The 15,512-nt window shown below is 43.7% G+C and overlaps 1 protein-coding gene across 2 annotated transcripts in view; it reads right to left on the minus strand.

Annotated features, from left to right (window-relative positions):
- Nucleotides 1–14,813, minus strand: part of LOC136883085 (uncharacterized) — a 58,797-nt gene extending 43,984 nt beyond the window's left edge. For both annotated transcript variants that reach the window (XM_067155260.2, XM_067155259.2), the window contains exon 1: nt 14,678–14,813. In XM_067155260.2, coding sequence (XP_067011361.1) covers nt 14,678–14,691 — 14 coding nt within the window. In that variant the 5' untranslated portion in view covers nt 14,692–14,813. The remainder of the gene's footprint in view (nt 1–14,677) is intronic.
- Nucleotides 14,814–15,512: the final 699 nt, after the last annotated feature.

The raw sequence follows: 15,512 nt of genomic DNA on the forward strand, positions 1-15,512 counted from the left end.
TGGAGTCCATGTATTGTGTTTTCTCGTAAGAGATTTGAAGGCCAGTTTTGATGGTTATTTCATGAAGTCTGGCTTCCTATGGAGTCCGGGTAATTAATTTACTTTAGAGATTGTTTCTGTCAAAGTCTGTTCAATTAACGCAGTTGTTTTGCTATGCACCCCACATTCATGCAGCATATGAATGTCGTATGTTTTTTTAAAGTCTACGAAAGTGACGACAGTGCGATTCGACTGGCGGTGTTGCAATATCATCTTGAGCTTCCAGATCTATTCTGCGCATTATTATTATTATTATTATTATTATTATTATTATTATTATTATTATTATTATTATTATTATTATTATTCCATTCACAAATATTAATGTAACTTTATTTTATGGAAGTCATTTTAGTAATTGAATATGTTGTTTACATTTACCTCCTATGGATGCGGGGAGGGGGGGGGGGAGGAGTCGGTATAATATATTTACGCTATCCCCTGACTGTCATAAGAGGCGACTAACTCTTAACTTGCGAGAATGAGTTGACGACCACGAGACCCTTAGCTGAGTCGTGGCATTGCCTCCACTTACTTGTGCCAGGCTCCACACTTTCATCTATCCTATCCGACCACCCTTGGTCAACTCTTGTTCTTTTCCGACCCCGACGGTATTAGAGCCTTCGAGGTCTAAACAGTCTCATTTTCATGCCCTTCGTGGCCCTTGTCTTCCTTTGGCCGATATCTTCATTTTTCGAAGTGTCGGACCCCTTCCATACTTTCACTCTGATTAGTGTTATATAGAGGATGGTTGCCTAGTTGTACTTCCTCTTAAAACAATAATCACCACCACCACCTGACGGTTTTTAATTGTCACGCCCTTCGTGGATCTTCCGTTTCTTTTGCTGATGCCTTCATTCTTTGAAGCAGGACCTCTTCCGTTTTCCTCTCTCATTAGTCATTAAGAGAGGATAGTTGCCCAGTTGTAATTCCTCTAAATGACTTATCAGCTGGAAGTTATTCACCACAAATATCAAGGAAATGAATTCCGTAACGTTTTTTCCAGCTTGTAAGCCATCCATCACAAGCCAAAGATGTGCTTTCGTTTTGAAGTTTTGAGTGTACAATAATTGCTTTTTTAAAAATTTGGGCCACTTGTAAGAGTGCCTCGTTGGCGCTCTTGCATGAACCAAACCCACAACGCATCGTCTACGAATTCATTTTTAGGTTTCCTTAAGGTGCGACGTGTTGAAAGTACTAGGTACTTCTGTTTCCACTTGAGTACAGAAACTCTCAGTAGACTTATCAATACGGCACCAGTCAATAACTGTGCTTTTTCCAACATTAAGGAGATTAGAAATCCTTCGTAATGATTCATCTTTATCAATTCGCTATTGCGTATGCAAGGCGAATTTTATTCTAGCAATTCACTAGGGAAAAAAAAAACAACACATCATTTTCGTGACGTCATACTTATGACAACACAAGCATTTTACAAATCCGTTTGGAACTCAGCATTTGGCAATTAATATTTATTTGCGTCATAAACAGGGTCGCCAACATGCGTTCTGTTAAAAATGACTGAAATACCATAAAAAAACCCAGGTCGTTTGTTGTTCAGTGGGGCTTCTCGGACTAACGTCCATGCGAGAAGAGGTGCCGTACGCTGCGCTAGAATGTGTCGGTTCCCCCGTGTTCAGAATGGGTCTACGTTACCTATGAGTAGTACCACTATGTGAGGAACACCACGGGTTTGGCTGTTGCCCGTGATTAGTACCACTATGTGAGGAACACCACGGGTTTGTCTGTTGCCCGTGATTAGTACCACTATGTGAGGAACACCACGGGTTTGTCTGTTGCCCGTGATTAGTACCACTATATGAAGAAAACCACGAGTCTACGTTGCCTCTGATTAGTACCACTATGTGAGGAACACCACGGGTTTGTCTGTTGCCCGTGATTAGTACCACTATGTGAGGAACACCACGGGTTTGTCTGTTGCCCGTGATTAGTACCACTATGTGAGGAACACCACGGGTTTGTCTGTTGCCCGTGATTAGTACCACTATATGAAGAAAACCACGAGTCTACGTTGCCTCTGATTAGTACCACTATGTGAGGAACACCACGGGTTTGGCTGTTGCCCGTGATTAGTACCACTATGTGAGGAACACCACGGGTTTGTCTGTTGCCCGTGATTAGTACCACTATGTGAGGAACACCACGGGTTTGACTGTTGCCCGTGATTAGTACCACTATATGAGGAACACCACGGGTTTGGCTGTTGCCCGTGATTAGTACCACTATGTGAGGAACACCACGGGTTTGGCTGTTGCCCGTGATTAGTACCACTATGTGAGGAACACCACGGGTTTGGCTGTTGCCCGTGATTAGTACCATTATGTGAGGAACACCACGGGTTTGGCTGTTGCCCGTGATTAGTACCACTATGCGAGGAACACCACGGGTTTGGCTGTTGCCCGTGATTAGTACCACTATGCGAGGAACACCACGGGTTTGGCTGTTGCCCGTGATTAGTACCACTATGTGAGGAACACCACGGGTTTGGCTGTTGCCCGTGATTAGTACCACTATGTGAGGAACACCACGGGTTTGGCTGTTGCCCGTGATTAGTACCACTATGTGAGGAACACCACGGGTTTGGCTGTTGCCCGTGATTAGTACCACTATGTGAGGAACACCACGGGTCTGGCTGTTGCCCGTGATTAGTACCACTATGTGAGGAACACCACGGGTTTGGCTGTTGCCCGTGATTGGTACCACTATGTGAGGGACACCACGGGTTTGGCTGTTGTCCGTGATTAGTACCACTATGTGAGGAACACCACGGGTTTGGCTGTTGCCCGTGATTGGTACCACTATGTGAGGGACACCACGGGTTTGGCTGTTGCCCGTGATTAGTACCACTATGTGAGGAACAGCGTGGGTCTGTGTTGCCTGTGATTGGTGCCATCATGCGAGGAACCATGAGTCTACGTTACCTGTGTTTAGTACCACTATAGGAGGAACACCATAGGCCGGTGACCTGTATTTTGGACCATTTTTATAACAAGCATCATCTCAGAAAAGAAGGCACGGTGAATTGGATCCACTGATTTTTTATTTGGATTCAGGTAATTGTTTCAACAACATTCACTTTATATTTAAGTCAGTGGATACATTTTGAAGTTTTAATTACCGTTTCATTTCGTTGCATCTCGTAACATTAGGAGCCGATGACCAAGCTGTTAGGCACTTTTAAACAACAAACATCATCATCATCATCACCATCATCATCATCATCATCATTATCATCATCATCATCATGTATCTTGAATTAGCGTCATCAATTTCCCCAACACCATTGTAATCATGGCAACCAGTGTTCGTCCATATATACTACTAGGTCGGTAATGTTATCTCTTTACTGTGCCCTTCTTCCCGTAACTAAGAGCTGAAGAAAATCTCGTATCAATCTAGCGAATTGATAGTACAGTTAGAGGCGCGCAGCTATGAGCTTGCATTCGGGAGATAGTGGGTTCGTATCCCACTGTCGGCACCCCTGAAGATGGTTTTTCGCGCCTTTCGTGGCTCTTGTCTTCCTTTGGCCGATACCTTCATTTTTCGAAGTGTCGGATTCCTCCCATTTTCTCTCTCTGATTTAGTGTTATATAGAGGATGGTTGCTTAGTTGTACTTCTTCTTAAAACAGAAATCACTACCACCGGAGTCGGAACAATCAGCCAACCAGCGGTGCTTGCGAGGTTCTCAAATACCTAGCCCGTGGCCAAGACCGGCTCGGTCTTGCCGTGGCGTTTCTAGACCAATCCTGCTGGACTGCATGAGATACGGAACACTGTTATATCCGAACAAGATGTTGCTAGATCAATCCCGCTGGACTGCAGGCGACACGGAACACTGTTATATCCGAACAAGATGTTGCTAGATCAGTCCCGCTGGACTACAGGCGAAACGGAACTCTGTTATATCCGAACAAGATGTTGCTAGATCAATCCCGCTGGACTGCAGGCGATATGGAGCACTGTTGTATCCGAACAAGATGTTGCTAGATCAATCCCGCTGGACTACAGGTATACGGAGCATTTTAATATCCGAACAAGATGTTGCTAGATCAATCCCGCTGGACTACAGGCTATACGGAGCATTTTAATATCCGAACAAGATGTTGCTAGATCAATCCCGCTGGACTACAGGCTATACGGAGCATTTTAATATCCGAACAAGATGTTGCTAGATCAATCCCGCAGGACTGCAGGCGACACGGAACACTGTTATATCCGAACAAGATGTTGCTAGATCAATCCCGCTGGACTGCAGGCGACACGGAACACTGTTATATCCGAACAAGATGTTGCTAGATCAATCCCGCTGGACTGCAGGCGACACGGAACACTGTTATATCCGAACAAGAGGTTGCTAGATCAATCCCGCAGGACTGCAGGCGACACGGAACACTGTTATATCCGAACAAGATGTTGCTAGATCAATCTCGCTGTACTACAGGCTATACGGAGCATTTTTATATCCGAAAAAGTTGTTGCTAGATCAATCCCGCTGGACTACAGGTGATATGGAGCACTGTTGTATCCGAACAAGATGTTGCTAGATCAATCCCGCTGGACTGCAGGCGATATGGAGCACTGTTGTGTCCGAACAAGATGTTGCTAGATCAATCCCGCTGGACTGCAGGCGACACGAAACACTGTTATATCCGAACAAGATGTTGCTAGATCAATCCCGCTGGACTGCAGGCGATATGGAACATTGTTAGCCTATATCCGAACAAGATGTTGCTAGATCAATCCCGCTGGACTACAGGCGATATGGAACATTGTTAGCCTATATCCGAACAAGATGTTGCTAGATCAATCCCGCTGGACTGCAGGCGACACGGAACACTGTTATATCCGAACAAGATGTTGCTAGATCAATCCCGCTGGACTACAGGCGATATGGAACATTGTTAGCCTATATCCGAACAAGATGTTGCTAGATCAATCCCGCTGGACTACAGGCAATTCGGAACAGGACATTGCATTGAACTGTTCATTTTATTTTTTGCCCATTTGTAGTACCAAATGTACGTCAGAATCAAGCGAGCGAACGGGACATGTGTAGTAACATTCGGTTGTGATTACAAAGCTCTCCTCGCACGTTAATTGGAGTACAGTATTAATGAAAAACCACTATAATCGCAAGAAAAACCGACCTTTTAAAATATTTCGATTTGATTTATGCCACGTTCGATATTAATAGACATAGTTTTATATATTTTCCTGTATTTACACATTCAAAGAAAACTGACACGCTACAAGAACAAATGTACAGGGCTGAAGCGTGCAAGTTAGGATTTACAATTTATTTGATAGGAATGGCAGACATTCCACTAAGAAAAATAAAATTCCTGTTATTCATTCAGTAAAACGTAATATACACTCCGGCAAAATGAAAAAAGAACACCTTGACGCAAGTGAGTAAGGCCTGCCATACTTTCACGGGACACTGCGAGGGGACAATGCATGCGGTGATCAAACGCCCAACGCTGCGGACACACCAGAAACCGCGTTATCAGCAGTGGAATGTTGCAAGCGTGCAACAGATGGTCACCACCAGAGACCAGAGCCAGTGGCAGCCATTTTACCGTGGTATACGGAGCTCCATCTGTGCCTGCAAGGTTGTTGCATGCCGCGACAGCATGTATGTGAACCGTTTCTGCAACTGACGGAGTTTGAGGGGGTTTGCCGCTCACGCCCCAACATCGTGCAGCATGCCTGCAGTGGTGTCACGATAGGCGTTAATGGAAGGACGAAGGGAGACGTATCGTCTTATGTGATGAGAGTCGCTTCTGCCTTTGTGTCAATGATGGTCTTACACGTGTGTTTGGCGTATTGCAGGTGAGCACCAACGTCTTGAGTGTATACGGCAGAGGCACACCCGGTATCATGGTGTGGAGAGTCACATCCTACACTGGCCATTCTCCTCTGGTGATCGTCGAGGGAACATTGAACAGTGCACAATATATCCAAACCATCATTCAATCTGTTCTGCTACCATTCATGGGCCAACAAGGCGACATCCCGTGCCACCCAGCATTCTCTCCAAGGTGTATGTCAACTACTCTGGCCATCACGAGCCCCAGATCTATCCCCCATTGAGCATGTCTGGGACCGGATCTTGCGGTCTGCACGACCAGTAGGAAATCTGGCCCAACTGAGGCATCAGGTAGAAATTGCATTGCAGGTCATTCCGCAAGACTACATATTATGTCACCTGTATGATCATCTCCATTGGGGAATAGCAGCCTGTATTGCTACAAAAGGAGGGTATACACGGTATTAGCACTGACATTGCGTATGCCCTGTCGACTGTACTCATATGCGTACTGCCCTGTCAGTGTTACGTACTGCATACACCCTCAAGAGTGTATCAATAAAATTTCCCTCTCTGGGTCGACGAATTCCTGGTGTTCTTTCTTCATTTTCCCGGAGAGTATTTATATACTTACAACAGGTTTAATGCTTGATTTTACACAGTGTTGTAATGCTATGTGACTTTTCATTGAGTCTCTGAATATAATAGTTAAAACTTAGCATCAGACGTCCATAGACTGCATTTATGCAGCCCTTCATGCCACCCTATCCTATGCTAATATTTTTATTTGTTACTGACTCTACATCTACTCTAATCTATAAATAGCGAGTGAGTTTCAGCACTAGACAGACAGACAGACAGACAGACAGACAGACAGACAGACAGACAGACAGACAGACAGACAGACAGACAGACAGACAGACAGACAGACAGACAGACAGACAGACAGACAGACAGACAGACAGACAGACAGACAGACAGACAGACAGACAGACAGACAGACAGACAGACAGACAGACAGACAGACAACAGCACTGTAAATGTAATAACAAGTAGATAGCCTATACATTATATCTTCAATTACTAAATTATCTAATTAATGTGATTTCCGGTAAACATGATTGGATTGTTGATGAGTTTATCAGATTATGTAAACTCAAGCAATAAGCCACAGTTAATCCGCTTTACTCCTTATGTTAGAAATATTTCTAAAGCATAAAAAAACCGGATGAGTTGGCCGTGCGGTTAGGAGCGCGCAGCTTTGAGCTTGCATCCGGTAGATAGTGGGTTCGAACCCCACTGTCGGCAGCCCTGACGATGGTTTTCCGTGGTTTCCCATTTTCACACCAGGTAAATGCTGGGGCTGTACCTTAATTAGGGCCACGGCCGCTTCCTTCCCAGTCCTAGCCCTTTCCTTTTCCATCGTCGCCTTAAGACATATTTGTATCGGTGCGACGTAAAGCAAATAGCAAGAAAGGCATAAACATAATCTTCTTTTTCTACCGCTTTTCCCACACCTGTGGGGTCGCGGGTGCGAACTGTGTCACACAGGGGGATTTGGCCCTGTTTTACGGCCGGATGCCCTTCCTCACGCCAATCCTATATTGAGGGATGTAATCATTATTGCGTGTTTCTGTGGTGGTTGGTAGTGTAGTGTGTTGTGTTGTGTTGTGTGAATATGAAGAGGAAAGTGTTGCGACAAACAAAAATACCCGGGCCAGAAGAATTAATCAGAAGCGATTAAAATCCCCATCCCGGCCGGGAATCGAACCCGGGACCCTCTGAACCGAAGGCCTCAACGCTGACCATTCAGCCAATGAGTCGGACTAAAGCATAACAATGGTATTGTAATATAATGTAAGAAGTAGTTACGAGTTTAATTTATTTTAAATATTTATTGTTAACTAGAGGAGCCGTGCTACTCCGCAGGATTTGTTATAAATAGGTCAGATAACTCGTCTTGATATGCCTGTTGTAGTCATATTGTTTTGCCTGTCCTCTTCAATGATTTATGAACATTTAATAAGAAGCGCGTTATGCTATGCCACAGTTCGTAGTCAGAATTCCTCCATTCTGACGTCATCATGGTACAAATCTATCCATATATTCGCTTTTTTTATCCTGCAGTTTTTTGATGTGAAGCTTGGTATTGTGACTTAGAAGGCAATGGTACTTTTAATGGCAGTTATTCTGTATAGAACGGTCGTCTTGTGAGCTCATAGGTTACCGGGCTGAGTGGCTCAGACGGTTGAACCCCAACTTGGCAGGTTCGATCCTGGCTCAGTTCGGTGGTATTTGAAGGTGCTGAAATACGTCAGCCTCTTGTCGGTAGATTTACTTAATTCAGACACTTCGGCGTCTCCGAAAACCTAACATAATTATTATTAATCTCGAAGGAGCGCTTTTTTGTCAGGCAGGGAACTTTTTTTAAGATGGATGGCCTTCACTCTTTCTAGTGTAGCTAGGTTTCCTTCGATATGTGTTCCCAGGGAATGTCTATGTATGAAATGATGGGGTCTGTTTGTACGTAGACAGTTATCTCTTAGCAGCATGTAAGTTATTAGGAACGTTCTGCCATCTGCTGTGTATATTTAGAAGCTGGGGAAGGTCAGACAATCAAAGAGTATCTAACAGAGAATAGTATTTTTCCATGATCAGAGGCAGTGTATACCCTCTGGCTTCACAGGTAATCAAACATGGCTGCATGCAATGACATGACTATGGATAGTAAAGTCGTGTCCTCATCCCGAGGTGGTGCAGTGCATGTGCCATTTCAACTAAAGAGTGCAGCACTGTGCTCTCTTGATTAAAGATGGCGGATGACAGCTGTCAAAAAAGCACGTGAGTTAGTAAAGCACTTCGAATTTGCTGCCATCACATGTTAAATGTATGTAGCTAAAGAGGGCAGCACGGTCCTCTCTTGATTAAAGATGGCGGATGGTAGCTGTCAAAAAAGCACGTGTGTTTGTAAAGCACTTCGAATTTGCCGCCACCACATTTCAACTTAAGAGTGCAGCACGGCGCTCTCTTGAATAAAGATGGTGGATGACAGCTGTCAAAAAAAGCACGTGAGTTTGTTTCCAAACAAGAGAATGTGGAATTTGCCACCACCACATTTCAACTAAAGAGTGCAGCACTATGCTCTCTGGATTAAAGATGGCGGATGACAGCTGTCAAAAAAGCACGTGGATTTGTTTGCAAACAAGAGCACGTGGAATTTTTCAAATTGCCGCCACCACATTTCAAAGGTAAGTAGCTGAAGAGTGCAGCACGGTGCTCTCTTGATTAAAGATGGCGGATGACAGCTGTCAAAAAAGCATGTGGGTTTGTTTCCAATCACATACCAGCCCTCCTGCCATTCTTAAATTTCTGGCAGTACCGGGAATCGAACCCTGGCCCCCGAGGACGGCAGCTAATAACACTAACCGTTACGCTACGGAGGCGGACATGACTATGGATGAAAATCACATATATCAGAATATTAATGAAAGTCAGAGATACTTAGCAATCTTCTAAGTACAGAATGTATTGCGAGTTAACGTAAACTTTCGCATGCAATTATTGCAGTGATCATGTAATGATTTGATTTTATGTTTACTCAATTTGGCTGAAGTATCAATGGCTCGTGATTCCCGGCAGGTAGTTCCGGAGAGAATACAGTAAAATAAAAAAGAAGCAAATTGGTCCAGTAGAACGGACGGACGGGATTTGCCAAGGCTCATTTTTAGTACCGGTAAACTCTTTTAACATATAGCTGTTATTAGAGGAGTTATGTATATAAGAAACAGAATCCTGTAAATATGTTTTTGCTATTTGCTTTACGTCGCATCGACACAGATAGGTCTTATGGCGACGATAGGATAGGAAAGGCCTAGGAATTGGAAGGAAGCGGCCGTGGCCTTAATTAAGGTACAGCCCCAGCATTTGCCTGGTGTGAAAATGGGAAACCACAGAAAACCATCTTCAGGGCTGCCGACAGTGGTGCTCGAATAATAATAATAATACTAATAATAATAATAATAATAATAATAATAATAATAATAATAATAATAATAATAATAATAATAATAATGTTATTGGCTTTACGTCCCACTAACTACTTTTTCGGTTTTCGGAGACGCCGAGGTGCCGGAATTTAGTCCTGCAGGAGTTCTTTTACGTGCCAGTAAATCTACCGACACGAGGCTGACGTATTTGAGCACCTTCAAATACCACCGGACTGAGCCAGGATCGAACCTGCCAAGTTGGGGTCAGAAGGCCAGCGCCACTCAGCCCGGCGTTTTTATTATTATTATTATTATTATTATTATTATTATTATTATTATTATTATTATTATTATTATTAGTATTGTCGGTCCCTGGGTATACGGATAGTGAGCCCGCCTCTTATTGACCACGCGTCACCTTGAAATCTGCAGGCCTTCAGGCTGAGCAGCATTCACATGGTATCCCCCTGTGGGTGGGGGCGGTAGAATAACACCCACGGTATCCCCTGACTGTCGAAAGAGGCAACTAAAAAAGGCCCCAGGGGCTCTGTACTTTGGAGCGTGGGTTGGCGACCACGGGGCCCTTAGCTGAGTCCTGGCATTGCTTCCACTTGTGCCAGGCTCCTAACTTTCATCTGTCCTATCCGATCTCTCTTGGTCAACTCTTGTTCTTTTCCGACCCCGACGCTATTAGGTTTGCAAGGGCTAGGGAGTCTTTCATTTTCACGCCTTTCGTGGCCCTTGTCTTTCTTTGACCGATCTCTTCATTTTTCGAAGTGTCGGATCCCTTTCATTTTCCCCTCTGATTAGTGTTAAATAGAGGATGGTTGCCTAGTTGTACTTCCTCTTAAAGCAATAATCACCACCACCACCAGTCACAGGTAGGCCCATGTTGCGCCATGGGGATTGATTTGGTTCATATTCTTCTTCTTCTTCTCCTTCTTGCGTTCCGGCCTTCTAAGGACCACGTTACAATTTAAATTCTTCCTCCTAAGTTCTTTTCTTTTCTTCCAGTATTCTTTCATTGTTTCACTGTGCTTCTTTTTCCTGTCTTCAGTCCACTTTGTGCCTGTTTTCTTTTCCTTCCTCCCTTGGAATCCTTCCATTTGTAAGACTTTCTTCCTAAAAATCTTTCTTTCCAATAATTCTTCTTCTCCTATGTTGTTCCTTTCGAGGTCTTTCTTGACTTCTTGAATCCAGGTGGTAGTTGATTTTTCCCAAGGGTACTTGAAGATTCGTTTAGTTAGTCTATTGTCATCCATTCTGTAAATGTGTCCAAGAAATAGCAATCTCCTTTTTCTTATTGTTTCTGGTATGTTTTCTATGTTCTGGTAAATTTCATTGTTACTTCTTAATTTCCAAAACTCTGAAATTCTTAGAGGACCTAATATTTTCCTTATAGTCTAATTCTTCTTTCTAATATTTCTAATTTACCGAGCTTGTAGTTCAGTGCGAGACATTCGCTGGCGTAAAGGCATTCTGGTTTCACTATTATTATTATTATTATTATTATTATTATTATTATTATTATTATTATTATTATTTCGTGCATATGTGCGATGCATTACATTAGTTTAAAGCATTTAATTCGCGCACTGGATACGATACCAACATGTGTAGTCGTTCATTGTACAGCTTCACCGAATAATCTTAAGTTACTTACATACCTTGAAGTTATAGTGCTGCAGGAATTTATGCTTGCCTATCAATAGTAAAACATTTCAATGCTCTGTAGACGAATGCATTTACGAACTTTCCCACGTAAGTCAAATTGAGACTAATCACTTTTTAAAAGACAATGCCTATGTTTTACACGTACAGTGTAATTTAACATTATACCGAATTAGACTAGCATTTTTAAACGTACCGCTGACAGACAAAACGGTGTCAAATATGCCTATGAGAAAATCAAATGAACATAAATATGTCATAGGTCATGGCCATCCATCAACGGATGCTACTTTTAGATCACCGCCGGTCAGAATATATAGCATACACGGTTGCTAGGTAACATTGTCTGACCATCAATCCATACCTTACATAACAGCTTGCGCGGTTGCTGGGGCACATTTCCGTCACACATTTTGTTACATGACACTATTTCGTTACGCAAATTTCCGGATGACTTCCAGCTGTAACATATTTATGTCGAAACTAACCGGTCTTAATGCCAATCCTAAACGGGAAGAATAATTTATTTTGCTAATAATTTATGTTTTTCTTAACGCACATAATTTATTCATGTTCAGTGTACCCACGAAATATTTGCTCTGAAGTAATACAGCACGTCGTTATAAACAATAAATAAATAAATAAATAACTAAATAACTAAATAAATAAATAAATAAATAAATAAATAAATAAATAAATAAATAAATAAATAAATAGTCCGCCTCTGCGGTGTAGTGGTTAGTGTGATTAGCTGCCACCCCCGGAGGCCCGGGTTCGATTTCCGGCTCTGCCACGAAATTTGAAAAGTGGTACGAGGGCTGAAACGGGCTCCACTCAGCCTCGGGAGGTCAACTGAGTAGAGGTTGGTTCGATTCCCACCTCAGCGATCCTGGAAGTGTTTTTCCGTGGTTTCCCACTTCTCCTCCAGGCAAATGCCGGGATGGTACGAAGGCCACGGCCGCTTCCTTCCGTCTTCCTTGTCTATCCCTTTCAATCTTCCCATTCCCCCGCAAGGCCCCTGTTCATCATAGCAGATGAGACCACCTGGACGAGGTACGGGTCATCCTCCCTAGTTGTATCCCGACCCAGAGTCTGAAGCTCCAGGACACTGCCCTTGAGGCGGTAGAGGTGGGATCCCTCGCTGATTCCGAGGGAAAAACCGACCCTAGAGGGTAAACAGATAAAGAAGAAAAATAAGAAGAAGAAGTAGAAGAAGAAGAAATCTGCATGAACAACCCTTAATTCTATAGAACCATGGAACGCAACTTAGATTCATACCCCACTGTCGGCAACCCTGAAGATGGTTTTGCGTGGTTTCCCATTTTCACACCAGGCTGTACCTTAATTAAGGCCCACGGTCGCAACCTCCCCACTTCCAGGCCTTTCCTATCCCATAGTCGCCATAAGACCTAGCTGTGCTGGGCTGAGTGGCTCAGACGGTTGAGGCGCTGGCCTTTTGACCACAATTTGGCAGGTTCGATCCCACCTCAGTCCGATGGTATTTGAAGGTGCTCAAATACGTCAGCCTCGTCTCGGTAGATTTACTGGCACGAATAATAATTCATGTGGGACTAAATTCCGGCACCTCGGCATTTCCGAAAACCGTAACAGTAGTTAGTGGGACGTAAAGAGGACTGTAAACAAAAACGCAACTTATGTACCCGCGAAGTAAATATACGACGCAACTTAGGGATATTTTTACCCAGAGTCACATCTTACGGTTTCGGAAGACAACTAGTGCTCGAATATGGCCAGAACAAAGAAAGCATCAGAGGACATGACTTCATTCACCGCATAGACTACAAATTTACAGTGTAGCTTCAATAACACCTTAATACCGCCATCTAATTTAAAATGGTCAAAATATTCGTGTTCAGTTAAGCATTCCATACATTACAGAAAACTATCGAGGTTATTCGTTTTCCGGAATTTGTCATTCGGGGAAAGGTGAAAAATGAAAATCCACAGACTGTTTCCAGTCATTTGAGCGGGTCAGGGATGGAATGAATGAAGCCCTAATTAGCGCCGAGGATAGGAATCATGCCGGCTGCCGAAGCCTGTCGCATTCCTCCGGAGCGATGATTTATGACTGACAGATTAAATGAAATGAGTTTGAAGAACGTTGCTGGAATGAATGACGACAGGGAAAACCGGAGTACTCGGAGAAAGACCTGTTCCGCCTCCGCTTTGTCCGGCACAAATCTCACATGGAGTGACCGGGATTCGGGCGTTTTCTCGGGAATCAATAACTCTACGGACACTAGGCTGGAGAATTTGAACACCTTCAAATATCACCGGGCTGAACCAGGTTCGAACCTGTCAACTTGGGCTGAGAAATCTGTACCGTCTGAGCCCGACGAGTCCATTATTATTATTACCCTTTTATTAAAATGATTATTTTTTTTCTTTTCAATTTGCTGTACGTCGCATCAACACAGACAGGTCTTGTGGCTACGGTGGGATAGGAAAGCGCTAGGAGTGGGAAGGAATCGACTGTGGCCTTAACTAAGGTAAAGCCCCAGCATTTGCCTGGTGTGAAACTGGGAAACCATCTTCAGGGCTGCCGACAGTGGGGTTCGAATTCACTGTCTCCGGATACAAGTTCACAGCTGCGCGACCCTAATCGCACGGCCAACTCACTCGGTATTATTATTACGAAACGGCGTGTGGCTTTTAGTGCCGGGATGTGACCGAGGACTTCGGCTCGCCAAGTGCAGGTCTTTTGATTTAACTCCCGTGGGCGACCTGCACGTCGTGATGAGGATGAAATGATGATGAAAACGAGACATACACCTAGTCCCCGTATCAGGGGAATTAACCAGTTATGGTTAAAATTCCCGGCCCTGCGGGGAATCGAACCCGGGAATACCGTGACCAAAGACCAGCACGCTGACCATTTAGCCAGGGATTATTATTATTATTATTATTATTTTATTATTATAAATCTATAGCTAACAGTTCATAAACGAACAATATTTGACACAAAATGCTCACTAGCGAAAGCATTATTTGACGATAGATAAGGTTTTCTTTCTTTAAGCAGTATATTTCTGGTCTCGAGTCCCACTCGTTGTAATAAAATAGAACAACATAACCCCTAACTATTGTATCATTCCACCACCTCTGATCATATCAGAAACAGATACTCACCGGTCACTTGTCATGTTAGATTCCACTTCTTGTGAAGTTAGCCACTCACTCTACAAGCCACTCTTTGTGTGTTAAACAGATCAATATATCACATGTGTCACTGAACGTCCATATCATACACTTCTCGCCCACAGCTGCGCCCCAACTGCAGAGAATGCGACGATAGGTCGATACCAGTGGACCTGTAACGTGCAGGGCTACCAACATACAGGGGAGTTCCCCTCTCTTACCTCCCTTACTGTTTCTGTATTGGCATTAGGGGGTAGGATTTTTTTAAAATACTTGTTTATCACGTCACGAACACATCGACGGTTTTCGGCGACGGAAGGCTGGGGAAGAGCTAGGATTGGGAAGGTAGCGGCCGTATCCTCAATTAAGGTAGAGCCCCAGCATTTTTCTGGTACGAAAATAGGACACCACAGAAAACCATCTTCAGGGCTGCCGACAGTGGGATTCCAACCCTCTATCTCTCTAATGAAAGCTCACAGCTGCCCGACCCTAACCGCACGACCAGCTTTCACGGTAATTTTAGTTGTGCCAATAATAATAATAATTATCGTTTGAGAAAACAGAAGTAATGACTAACATCAAAGAGGCTCCACCAAAACTCCATACGAAATACGGGGACATCACCCGAGTAGACAAATTTCAAATACCTGGGTGAGATCATCATGAAAAATGGACTGGACAAAGAAGCACTTCAGGAGCGAGTACGCAAACTGGAAATAGCCTACCAAACATCCCGCACAATCTACAACAAAAAATGCCTTTCCCAAAACACCAAGATACGTCACTATGAAACAGTTCTGAAGCCAGTAGTTCTATATGCAGCCGA

Source organism: Anabrus simplex, chromosome 11, assembly GCF_040414725.1.
Source record: "Anabrus simplex isolate iqAnaSimp1 chromosome 11, ASM4041472v1, whole genome shotgun sequence".
Lineage (NCBI taxonomy): Eukaryota > Metazoa > Arthropoda > Insecta > Orthoptera > Tettigoniidae > Anabrus > Anabrus simplex.